At 47.8% G+C, this 13,116-nt stretch overlaps 1 protein-coding gene across 1 annotated transcript; it reads right to left on the reverse strand.

Annotated features, from left to right (window-relative positions):
• Positions 1–10,160: 10,160 nt before the first annotated feature.
• LOC127682751 (major allergen I polypeptide chain 1) lies at positions 10,161–11,340 on the reverse strand. The gene is made up of 3 exons (XM_052179351.1): positions 11,280–11,340; positions 10,974–11,161; positions 10,161–10,190 (listed from the first exon to the last, which is right to left on the reverse strand). The coding sequence occupies exons 1-3, from the start codon at positions 11,338–11,340 to the stop codon at positions 10,161–10,163; spliced, it is 279 nt and encodes a 92-aa protein (XP_052035311.1).
• Positions 11,341–13,116: the final 1,776 nt, after the last annotated feature.

Here is a 13,116-nt window from a genome sequence, read left to right on the forward strand (position 1 = left end):
CAGCTTCTGGCTATTATAAATAAGGCTGCTATGAACATAATGGAGCATGTGTCTTTATTGCATGCCGGGGAATCCTTTGGGTATATGCCCAGGAGAGGTATAGCAGGGTCCTCCGGAAGTGTCATGTCCAGTTTTCTGAGGAACCTCCAGACTGATTTCCAAAGTGGTTGTACCATCTTACAGCCCAACCAGCAGAGGAGGAGTGTTCCTCTTTCTCCACATCCTCGCCAACACCTGCTGTCTCCTGAGTTTTTGACCTTAGCCATTCTGACTGGTGTAAGGTGAAATCTCAGGGTTGTTTGATTTGCATTTCCCTAATGACTAATGATGTTGAGCACTTCTTAAGGTGCCTCTTGGCCATCTGAATTTCTTCAGGTGAAAATTCTTTGTTTAGATCTGTGCCCCATTTTTTAATAGTGTTATTTGGTTCCCTGGGGTCTAACTTCTTGAGTTCCTTGTATATATTGGATATTAGCCCTCTATCAGATGTAGGGTTGGTGAATATCCTTTCCCAATTTGATGGTTGCTGTTTTGTCCTTTTAACAGTGTCCTTTGCCTTACAGAAACTTTGTAATTTGATGAGGTCCCATTTGTCAATTCTTGATCTTAGAGCATAAGCTATTGGTGATCTGTTCAGGAAGTTTTCCCCCATGCCCATGTCCTGTAGGGTCTTCCCCAGTTTCTTTTCTATTAGTTTCAGTGTGTCTGGTTTTACATGGAGGTCCTTGATCCACTTGGAGTGAATTTTAGTACATGGAGATAAGAATGGATCAATTCGAATTCTTCTGCATGCTGACCTCCAATTGAACCAGCACCATTTGTTGAAACGGCTATCTTTTTTCCACTGGATGTTTTTGGCTCCTTTGTCAAAGATCAAGTGACCATAAATGTATAGCATCCCTGACACATTTAGTGCTCTGTTAAATGTTTAGCCATACAATATCCTAAAAGTGTGAATGTTGGCTCTAGATAACCTGTTATCACCCCTGGAGGTTAGCTGGCTTCTCCATTCTTCTTGGGTTTATGGGGGTTTTGAATCATTGACAGGATGTTTAATGCATTGTCAAACCTCCTCATTTCTTTGTGTTTTTTTTTCCTTTAAAAACCCCCGACCACCACATCTCATGGTCGAACTCTTCTGACCTTGCATGGGATATGAGGTTCGGCCCTAGTGCTGCACTAGATTCCCCAATTAACCTTTTGTGTTTGCATCGAGAATGTCTCTCGTGATTTTCTGGGGTCGTCGCCTTTTCCCTTCTTTGGGGCCTTTCATTTGGTGCATTGGCCATGAAGTGACAACTACCCCAGATTCTCAGAGACTCCTCTTGGAGGTAAGATTCCATCTTTGTCTATGCCCTTGTCTATCCTTGTCTGGTGGCCAGAATACCTGAAACTTTTGGTTCACAGTCGTCTGTGCTCATGGAGAGCAACAAACTCCCTGTCCTGGAAGGACGGAGTGTTATCGGACAGAAGTGTCAGGCGATAACTGACTATAGCCTCGGGAGACGTCCTGGGAGGTCTGTGGGAATTGTGAGGATGCTTGGAAGTCTCCCATTTGTGTGCCGACTTGGATCCCGAGTCACTCCCGTGGAGGAAATATAACGCATCCTCTTGGCAGTCTGTTGAAAGTCCCGCAGGAAGCTGGCACTGGCTGAGGTTTTTCTGTGTGTTCTGTTTGGTTTTTCTGTGTGTTCTGTTTGTGTTCTGTGTGACTTGGACGATGGGACAGACTATCAGCACCCCTCTTGGTCAGACTCTGGACAACTGGACAGAAATTAGAAATAGGCACACAATCTGTCTGTAGAAGTTAAGAAGAAAGGGTGGAGAATGTTTTGTTCTTCAGAATGGCCGATGTATAACGTCGACTGGCCACCAGAGGGCACACTTGACCTGACTGTAATTTCTGCCATCAAGAACATAGTGTTGCAGGAAGGACCAGGGTCTCACCCTGGCCAAGTGTGATCTGGGAAGACCTAGTACAGGATCCTCCATCCTGGTTAATGCCTTGGTCTTAGAAAAACAAGCCAGGCTCCCGAGTCCTTGCACTACATAACTTGGAACAGAGAGCGGGAAACAAAAATGGCAGAGCCCGACCTGCCAAACAAAATTTATCTGTCAGCTCCTTGCAAGATCTATCCCAAGATTGAGGGGACTCCAGAATGGCTTGATGTTTCAACCCCTCCTCCCTCCCCATGGCTCCTCAGAATCTTCAACAGGTTACTGCTGAAGGGGCGGCAGAGGGACCAGCCACATGGGGCGGGGTGCAGCCCTAGCAGAGAGATAAGTCACTACAGAGGGGCCAGCGCTGCAGGGGCTACAGCCACTGCCAAGGGGCCGGTGGTTGGGACCCGAAGCCGATGTGCTTAGTGCCCCGAAGGACCAGACTCCACTACAGCCTTGCCTCTGCGTGCATACAGTGGCCAGCTCCAATATTCCCTTTCTCCTCGGCCGATTTATATAACTGGAAAGCAAATCATGATTCTTTTTCAGAAAATCCCTCTAGCCTTAACGGTCTGGTGGAATCCCTCATGTTCTTACAGCAACCAATCTGGGATGACTGCCAATACCTTTTACAGGTTCTCTTCACCACCAAAGAAAGGGAAAGAATACTTTTGGAGATACGACAAAACGTGCCTGGACACAACGGCCAACCAACTCAGCTTCAGAATGTGATAGATGAGAGCTTCCCCCTGAATCGTCCTGAGTGGGATTTCAATACAGCTGCAGGTATGGAGCGACTGAGAGTCTACCACCAGGCTCTGGTGGCAGGTTTCCGGGGGGCAGGCCAACGCCCTACCAATCTGGCTAAGGTAAGGGAAGTTCTTCAGGGGGAAAAGCAGCCTCCCTCTGTGTTTTTAGAATGGCTTATAGAGGCTTACAGGTGTTATACTCCTTTTGACACTACTTCCGAGGATCAGTAGGCAGCAGTAGCCATGGCTTTTAACGGGCAGTCTGCCTCTCATATCAGAAAGAAGTTGCAATGTCTAGAAGGCCTGCACACCCTGTCCTTACAGGGCATGGTTAAAGGGTAGAAAAAGTACATCATAAGAGAGAGAGTGAGGAGGAGAGGAGAGAGAGGGAAAAAAAGGAAGCTGAAGAGAGAGAGGACAGGTGGGACAAGAAAGAAATTTGAATAAGATTCTGGCCACAGTTGTAGGCAACAGGGAAGCTAACAGAGAAAAGGAGAAACTAGACAGTCAGGGTACCTGGGCAGCTCACGGTCGAGAAGACCACTGAACCCTGGAGGACTCCCAGGTCAATCTTTAAATAAAAACCAATGTGCTTTTTGTAGAGAGCATGGACATTGGGCAAGGGACTGCCCAAAGAAGAAACATAAGGCACCCAGGGTTCTCACCATGGAAGAAGATGAATAGGGGAGACGGGGCTCGGATCCTCTCCCCGAGCCTAGGGTAACCCTAAAAGTGGAGGGGACCCCTATGGACTTTCTAGTTGACACTGGAACAGAATTTTCTGTCTTAAAGAAGCCTCTAGGACAATTAAAGGATAAAAAGACTATAGCAATTGGGGCCGCTGTTCAAAAACCATATTCATGGACTACCGACATGAAGGTGTACCCAGGAAAGTGACAAGTAACCCACTCTTTCCTTGTCATCCCAGAATGTCCCATGCCACTACTGGGGAGAGATTTACTAACCAAACTAAAGGCTCAAATAATTTTCTCCTCGGAAGGAGCAACATTTGATCGGCAGACTCCCACGTCTATGGCCCTGGCTATAAAGCTAGAAGAAGAATATAGATTACATGAGCCTCAAGTCCCTGTGACTGAGACACTAGAGGAAACCTGGCTGAAAAAGTTCCCTAAGGCATGGGCAGAAACAGGAGGTTTGGGGGAAGCAAAACGAGTACCCCCCCATCATCATTAACGTAAAGACTGATGCAGTTCCTATTGGGGTGCGGCAGTATCCTAAGAGTAAAGAGGCTCAGGAGGGCACCACACCTCACATACAGAAGCTCATGCAACTAGGTATCCTAATACCCTGCCAATCTCCCTGGAAGATTCCACTACTGCCTGTCAAGCAGCCTGGTACCAATGGTTACCGGCCAGTTCAAGATCTTACAGAAGTTAATAAGAGCGTGCAGGACATCCATCCTACTGTCCCTTACCCTTACAACCTGCTCAGCTCTCTTCCTCCTCACAGAAAATAGTATACTGTTCTTGACCTAAAAGATGCATTTTTCTGCCTGAAGCTGCACCCCATGAGCCAGCCGATTTTGGCTTTCCAATGGAGAGACCCAGAGTCATGACAGGTTGGACAATTAACTTGGACACGACTGCCCCAAGGGTTCAAGAACTCCCCAACTCTCTTCGACAAAGCCCTCCATCTGGATTTGGCTCTGTTCAGGTCAGAGAACCCTCAAATAACTTTGCTGCAGTACGTTGAAAATTTGATTTTAGCTGCTGATAATGAACAGGAGTGTACACGGTGGACTGAGAAACTGCTGACCGAGTTGGGTGAGTTGGGGTACCGAGCTTCGGATAAAAAAGCCCAGATATGCTCAACAGATGTCACTTACTTGGGATACACTCTTAAGAAGGAGAAGCGATGGTTGACAGAAGCTAGGAAGAGAACTGTGACCTAGATCCCCACTCCTACTACCCCAAAGCAAGTGAGAGAATTCCTGGGCACTGCAGGTTTCTGTAGATTATGGATTCCAGGATTTGCCACCTTAGCAGCACCCCTTTACCCTCTCACCAAAGAAACTGGGGCTTTTTCATGAAGCCCTGAGCACCAGAAAACTTTCAAAGATATAAAAAAAGGCTTTACTCAGTGCACCAGTCTTGGCCTTGCCTGACTTAACTAAGACTTTCACCTTCTACATGGATGAGAGAGCAGGAATTGCACAAGGGGTCTTGACCCTGTAGCCAGTGGATGGCCATCTTGCCTGAAAGCCATCGCTGTAGCAACCCTATTGCTCAAGGATGCTGACAAACTGACCTTAGGACACCAGGTAACTGCAGCCCCCTGACTGGTGGATGATGAATGCCCGCATGACTCACTATCAAAGCCTGCTGTTAACTGAGCGAGTGACTTTTGCCCCACCGGCTATCCTCAACCCCGCTACTTTACTACCTGAGGCAGAAGACTCCCTGCCTGTACACAAATGTATGGACATCCTGGCAGAAGAAACCGGAATGCTGAAGGACCTCACAGACCTGTCCTGGCCAGGGTCCCTTAATTGGTATACAGATGGCAGCAGCTTCATGGTTGAAGGTAAGCGGAAAGCTGGGGCAGAGGTGATGGATGGAAAACAGGCCATCTGGGCCAGTAGCTTGCCTGAAGGAACATTGACTCAGAAGGCAGAACTGATTGCATTAACCCAAGCCTTGAGACTGGCAGAAGGGATGTCTGTCAACATCTACAGGGGCAGCAGGTATGCTTTCACCACTGCACACATACATGGGGCAATTTACAAACAGAGGGGGCTACTCATGTCAGTGGGAAAGGACATTAAAAATAAAGAAGAGGGGTCTGGAGAGAAGGCTCAGTGGGTAAGAGGACTGACTGTTCATCCAAAGGTCATGAGTTCAAATCCCAGCACCCACATGGTGGCTCACAATCATCCATAAATATATCTGGTGTCTAAACACAGCTAAGGTGTACTTGCATATAATAAAAACAAAGAAGAAATCCCGAGTTTACTAGAGGCATACATCTACCAAAATATTGGCCATTATACATTGCCCTTGCCACCTAAAGGACCAAGATGCCATTGCCAGGGGAAATGAGATGGCTAACATGGTGGCCAAACAAGTGGCCCAAGGGACCATGATCCTTTTAACCAATCAAGGGGCCAAAGAGTCCAAAAACTATTATGACGTCAGAGAGACCAGTTTCAGATACACGCCTGAGGATCACCATCAGATGGAAAGATTAAAAATAGTACATAACTACACCCCCTACGGAGTAACAGAGACAGAAGATGGGAAATCTATGTTACCCTGAAAAGAGGGACCATGTCACCAATCTACATCAATTGACCCACTTGGGAGCTAAGAAATTAAAAGACCTTATAATCCACTCTGACTATCATGTCATGGGCCTCTCAGATATTGTTAAAGAGGCAGTACAAAATTGTAAAGCTTGTGCTTTAACCAATGCTGCACATCATATAGGCACAGCTGGTAAGCGCCTGCAGGGAGATAAGCCAGGAGCATACTGGGAAGTTGACCTCACAGAAGTCAAACCAGCAAAATATAGTAACAGATACTTGTTTTCATAGATACCTTTTCAGGATGGGTGGAGACCTTCCCCATGAAAAGGGAGATGGCCAACGTGGTGGCAAAGAAGATATTAGAAGAAATTTTTCCAAGATTCGGCATCCCTAAGGTAATTGGATCAGACAATGGCCCTGCCTTCGTTGCCCAGGTAAGTCAGGGACTGGCCACACAACTGGGGATTGATTGGAAATTACATTGTGCTTATAGACTCCAGAGTTCAGGAGAGGTAGAAAGGATGAATAGAACATTAAAAGAGACCTTGACTAAATTAGCCTTGGAGACCGGCGGGAAAGATTGGACAGTCCTCCTTCCTATTGCCCAGTCCTGAGTAAGGAACACCCCAGGGAAATTCAAACTCACACCATTTGAGCTCCACCATGGGGGACCAACCCCTTTGGCAGAAGCAGGAGGGATTTTTGACCCTGATGTTTTTTCCCCAACCCCTCTTAGCCCACTTAAAGGCCCTTGAACTTGTCAGAAAGGACACCTGGGAACAACTCAGAGGTGCCTATGAGCTGGGACCACTGAGGTGCCCCCACAAGTTCCAAGTGGGAGACTCTGTCCTGGTCTGTCATCAGTGAGCAGGAACCCTTGAAGCCAGGTGGAAAGGACTAGGCTGGCCTTGAACTATTAGAGATCTGCTTGGCTCTGTCTCCCAAGCACTGGAATTGAACATGTGCGTATGCAGAGGAGTCTGTGCATGGTAGAGAGCTGCGTGGAAGCTCAAGACAGTGTGGGAGTCAGGTCTCTCCTTCCACCACAGGGATCCTGGGGGTCGGATTCAGGCTGTAGGTCAGGCTGGGTGGCAAGGACCTTTTTACCCACCAAGCCTTCTCACTGGCTGTTGTGTGACACTACTCCCAGGAAGATGTAAACAAGTCTTTTTTTTTTTTTTTTTGTTTGTTTTTTTTTTGGGGGCTTTTTTTTTTTTTTTTTTTTTTTACTTTTTTTATTAGAAATATTCTTCAATTACATTTCTTTTTTTTTTTTATTTGATATAATTTATTTACATTTCAAATGATTTCCCCTTTTCTAGCCCCCCCCTCCCCGAAAGTCCCGTAAGCCCCCTTCTCTTCCCCTGTCCTCCCTCCTACCCCTTCCCAGTTCCCCGTTCTGGTTTTGCCAAATACTGTTTCACTGAGTCTTTCCAGAACCAGGGACCACTCCTGCTTTCTTCTTGTATCTCATTTGATGTGTGGATTATGTTTTGGGTATTCCAGTTTTCTAGGTTAATAACCACTTATTAGTGAGTGCATACCATGATTCACCTTTTGAGTCTGGGTTACCTCACTTAGTATGATGTTCTCTAGCTCCATCCATTTGCCTAAGAATTTCATGAATTCATTGTTTCTAATGGCTGAATAGTACTCCATTGTGTAGATATACCACATTTTTTGTATCCACTCTTCTGTTGAGGGATACCTGGGTTCTTTCCAGCATCTGGCAATTATAAATAGGGCTGCTATGAACATAGTAGAGCATGTATCCTTATTACAAGGTGGGGAATCCTCTGGGTATATGCCCAGGAGTGGTATAGCAGGATCTTCTGGAAGTGAGGTGCCCAGTTTTCGGAGGAACCGCCAGACTGCTTTCCAGAGTGGTTGTACCAATTTGCAACCCCACCAGCAGTGGAGGAGTGTTCCTCTTTCTCCGCACCCTCTCCAACACCTGCTGTCTCCTGAATTTTTTAAACAAGTCTTTATTCACTATAGATAGGGAGTCAGTAGCGAAAGGACGGATCCCACAGAAGTCCACAGGGTGACCCAGTGAGTTCTCCCGGGGTTACTGACAGGAGCAGAACTGACTCAAAGACAGCTGCAACACTAACACTTACACCAACATGGGTGACAGTTCACGAAGCTGGGAGCCTAGAGCATCTTGCACACCCTGCGGGGAGCTCAGTGTGTTGGCTTGGATGTCAGACAGAGAAAGATCTGGGAGGTCATATAATACTGACTCCTTCTGGCCCCTGGTGGCTCTGACTCTACAGGCCGGAGAAAGCAACTAAGTCCTTGAAGGCACAGTAGCTTATGTCACTCTGGAGAAAGTCCCCAAAGAAATGTGTGTTTCTATGGGCAGGGGTGGGCAGCTGTATTCTAGGGAGCATGAACTGTCACTCATGTCCTGCTCAGACGTTGAGGTCTCACATATGACACGGGCAGGCTCATGGGGGGGGGGGCTGGGACACTATCTGCTTAAGACCAGGCCTACCTAACCCATCTGTCCCCAATCTCCTGGGAAGCTCAGGATTCTTAGTTTTTGTAGTGCGTTGATTAAGTCCCAGGCCAGCATGAGCTAAGCTATGCAACAGATGGAGATGCTCTTTTTTTTTAATCTGTAGAAACAAGCATGGTAGACAAGCCTCCAGGTCCCACATGTGAGGTGAGGAGAGTTAAGTCACATCAACTTGACAGTCCCTAGACCACCCCTAGGTTCCAGAGAAGCAGGAGCCCCCCCCCTTCAGAAGCAAGCTGTGGCTAGACACTGGTGAGTTGGAGGCATGGTTCACAGACATCAGGCCTCAGTCTATGCAAGATGGCCTCCTCCTGTGCTGTTTGGTTTGAATCTGGTTTCCTTCTGTACACAGTTCCTGTGCTGTAAATTTAGTCCCCAGTGTGGTAACATTAGAGATGGTGTCATGAGGAAGCAGGATGATTATGTCTCTGGAGTGTTGCTCTAGGAAGGGACAAATCCTATAGACTGGGTTATTAAGGCCCCGGGTACTTTGGGCTGGAGACCACACACACTGACGTGGCCACATGACTCATGCTATTTCCTGACTCCATGCTGGTAAGCGGGTCCTCAACAGAGGTTAAAAAGTGAGGCTGCAGGACTGTGGACCTGGAACCTTCAATATGATGAGTTTTTCTTTATAAATACTCAGCTTGTTATTTTATCACAGCCTTAGGAAAAAGAATAATACACTTTACTCTTTGCAGCACATGCCCTGTAATGAGAGAGCCTGACCCCACTGGGCCTTCCATAAGCCTCTGTATCCTGAGGAACCTATCTGTATTCTTCTGGGTATGCCTGGTGGTGTGACGCTTGGGATCCATGTGAGGACGTGGCTCATTGATGGAGCAGTAAGGCACGTGGTCTTAGGACTGACCACAAGGCAACTGTTTGCTGACTGGTGTGGGACAGTACTTCCTGTCATGTCCTCAGAGCAGAGCCACAGGACAGGTCCTAAAGCTCTAGCACCCTGGGTTCCACTCCATGTAAGACCCAGGGGGAAGTAACTGGGTTCAGAACTGGCTAGTTGACATTAGGATGAAGTGATTTCTGGTTCTGGCCAGGTTCCACACTCATTTCAAGGCTGAACTTCTGTTCACTGTGATGGATGAGAAGCCTCACGACAGCCTTGTAGATAATTTTACTTTTGTCTTCTAGATGGGGGCACAGAAGCCAAGACAACCACCAATGCACAGACACATGCACACACTGCACAACTGGCTCATGTCCCAACACTGGGGAGCAGGGACAGAGTCTGCTGTTTAGAGCCTGTGTGGTCCTCAGCAGACCCTTGGTGTCCCTCATCCTACTCAGTTCCATGTTCCTGGGGAGTTCAATCTAGGAGGTCATGTATGTGCCCTGTGGACCCTGTCCCATGAGAGTGACAGACAGTTTGGTGCAGTGAATTTGGTCTCAGCATTTTCTAATGCATTCTGCAGGGCATTTTGGCAGCACCACAATTGAGAAGTGGCACTTTAAAGTCCCCTGGTTGTCCCTGCAGTATCCTTCAACCCAATCAGACCCAACCTGGGATCTAAAACTCCAGGCTCCCCTGTGAATTGCAAGGCTTTTATTGTTGGATTCCTGTTTTTAGACACCTTGGGAAAGGGGTGGGTTTTGCTGCATCTCTGCAGGTGAGCAGGCAAGTGGCTTCCTTGAGTCTTCAATGAGAGCAAAGAGGTTCCCATCAACAAGAGGGGCTGGCTTTAATTCTTTCCTGCAAAGAGAAAGCCAAATGAGGCCTCAGAGGGAAAGGAGAACTCATGTCCCACTGACCATGCACCGAGAAACCTCCTGGAAGGACCTGCAGCCTGTTTGCAATTTCTCTTGTGTCTCACCAGGACCAGGGAGCCTGGTCCCCAACCTGTTGAGACTAGCTCTATAAAGAGCCTCCAATCGAGCCAGATGGGAGAGGGCACTTTGTGGGACACCATATTTACCAGTGGGACAGAAAGGGGAGGAGCTGACAGGATCCATGTGAACCTGTGGGCAGCTGGTGCCCCACAGGGAACTGACTCCTGTCGCATGGTGATGATGACCCTCAGAGTTCTGCAGCTGAGGCAGTGAATTGTCCTACCAGTTCTCGGGACAATAAGGGTTCACTTTAATTCTATCCTCGAATGCCCAAGGCCTGGCATCCACACAGTGGCCTTGGAGGAACAGAGAACAGAAAAACAAAGGACTGTTTTGGAGCTGGTGTGGTAGGCTTGATAGGTCAGGATAAAAGACCCAGGCTGGGGAAGGGTGACAGGCCCCAAGCTTGTGCAGCTAGATATGGGAGGTTGTGTCAGGAAGACTAATGGAGGCCACACTTGAGCAGGGATCTAGTGTGGCTTGTCTGGTCTGAGCAGCCCGGCCCCATTCAGGCAGCCTGAGAGTCCCTTCCTGCCCCATCCTCCTGCCATCCTCAATTAGGTGTGTTACATTTCTGTATTCACAGAGAAGCTTCAGATGTTGGGAGGGGCACAAGCCCCACCCCTAGTCAGACACAGAGACTCACGATGACATTGGTTATGTGTGTCTTGTCTTCCTCTGTCAACTTGCTATCGACACAATTCTTCATTCTTTCAGCCTCTTCCAGTATGACAGGGTGATTAGTGTATGCTTTCACATGCTGAAGATAGTCCTTCGAGTTCCCGTGAATAAATAGTTCAACTTTTCTCTCTATTACTGGGCAAAGGCCACAATCTGGAAGAAAAAAACAAGGTGACCCTCCCTTGAAAGTCAGGCATCAGCATAGCCCAGGGGATAGAGGGCATGAGAGCCTGGAGAGCCTGCATCCCTGTCCCCTAACAATAATACCCACCTCCCCCTGAAGTCAGGAGCAGGGCAGCCCAGAGGAGCACCAGAGCACCAGTGAGCTTCATGGTAATGGTGGCAGGTGCTCCCTCCCAGCTTGGTGCTCTTTTATCCCTGCCCTGGTCTGCTCAGTGGGCAGGGAGGGGCCCGTGTCTGAGCCCCTCCAGGCTCCTCCCAGGACACATCTTAGAACTTCCTGGGACTGTGTGTTTGTGTCCTGGGAAGGTATGTATTTTGGCAAGACAATAAGATCCTGGTCAAAAACCTGGCTTAGCCTAGTCCTGTTCTTAGTGATCTTAAGGTCACAATTCATGTGATTGTCAAAGGAAAGTATGACTAGGGAGAGAGTGAAATGGCCTCTCAATCATACCGTGAGAAATAAGGTCTGTGTCCCACCATCACAGTGGGGACCTCAATGTTTAGATAAGAACCTTGCTCACAGTCTATGTCTAGACAAGGCAGACTTCAGACCACTGTCCATGTGAACCCTGCCCTTTCTCTATCCTGTCTCTGTCTTCCATTTGCTTCGTGGCTTCCCTTGAACAAGTCTCTTCAACCCAAGCTTCTCCTGCTGTTATAGGCATCTCAACTTGATCTCTCTTTGTTGGTTGTTTTGTTGAGATAGGGTCTCTGTACACAGCCCAGGCTGTCCTGAAACTATGTAGACTAGGTTGGCCTAGAACTCACAGAGGTTTTTGTGACTCTCTACCACATGACTGCTGAAGTTAAGGCAGGCACTGCCACAGTTGGCTAAACTTGACCTCTTAAACCCCTGGTTGAGGTTTATGTTTTGTGTTTTTGGGTTCCTTCCTTCCTCTCATTCATTCTTTCTTTTTTTTTTTTTTTTTTTTGAGACAGGATTAGTCTTGAGCTTATAACCCTCCTGAGAAAGGTGTGTGTGTGTGTGTGTGTGTGTGTGTGTGTGTATGTTTGTGTGTGTGGTGGATTCAGCTTTCCTTGGGGCTGGTGGTAAGCACTGTCAAAATCTGTTAACAATGGCCAGCTATGGTGGCTCATACCTTTGATTCCAGCTCTTAGGAGGCAGACACAGGCCAACCTCTGTGAGTTAGAGGTCAGCCTGGTCTACTTGGAGAGTTCCAGGCCAGCCAGTATTATACAGAGAGACCTTCTTTATAAACATCATTAGTGTGTTCATTAAGTTCATGCTGCAAGTGCCTGGTATTCATTCTCTCAGAACTAAGCAAAGATATTTCAGTTTGGAGCGACCTGATGCCCTAACTGGCCACTGCCAGACTATGTGTTGCTGCTCTAGCTACTGTGAGTGCTGGTCCAAAAGCCAGTGTGATGGCCATTTTGAATATTCCGCAGCTACTTTGGAAAAAGTAGAGTCCAATCTCAGCAAGTTACTCCAGCTCCTGAGGGCTCAGCATCTGTCCATCTGTGCCAGTGTGTCCAGACGAGCTTTGCTACCACAGAATTCCAGATGACACTTCAACCATCTCTACCTGGGCCGGAAGTGGAGCATCTGCTCTTCCCACCGATGGAAGCAGACTGCTTGGGCCCACTCGCTCAGCCAGGATACACACTCAAGATGGCTCCCCTGGCACTGACAGTTTGGCCTCATGAAAGTCTTCCATTGAGCAGTCTGATTCTTGTCTTGGTATCTGGAGTGTGGGTTGAACAGATGGCAGTGAAGTAGGCAGCAGACAGCAAAGGCTCAGGCTTGGGTGAGTAGTCATCAGGCTTAGCTGTGAAATAGGCCAAGTACCTTGAGCCTGCTGCCCTGTGGTAGTGGAAGCATTTGACAGGGGTTCAGGGCAGAAGATGGAAAGGTCTGGAATGAAGAGAGGGCAGAGGCAGACTCTAAGAAAGGACAAAAGGGA

The sequence above is a fragment of the Apodemus sylvaticus genome, chromosome 1, assembly GCF_947179515.1.
Source record: "Apodemus sylvaticus chromosome 1, mApoSyl1.1, whole genome shotgun sequence".
Lineage (NCBI taxonomy): Eukaryota > Metazoa > Chordata > Mammalia > Rodentia > Muridae > Apodemus > Apodemus sylvaticus.

Coding starts and splice junctions, on each gene's coding strand:
- LOC127682751 (XM_052179351.1), bottom strand. CDS start 11,340: ATGAAGCTCACTGGTGCTCTGGTGCTCCTCTGGGCTGCCCTGCTCCTG. Junction 11,162..11,279: donor GCTCCTGACTTCAGGGGGAG/GTGGGTATTATT, acceptor TTTTTCTTCCAG/ATTGTGGCCTTTGCCCAGTA. Junction 10,191..10,973: donor CACACATAACCAATGTCATC/GTGAGTCTCTGT, acceptor TTCTCTTTGCAG/GAAAGAATTAAAGCCAGCCC.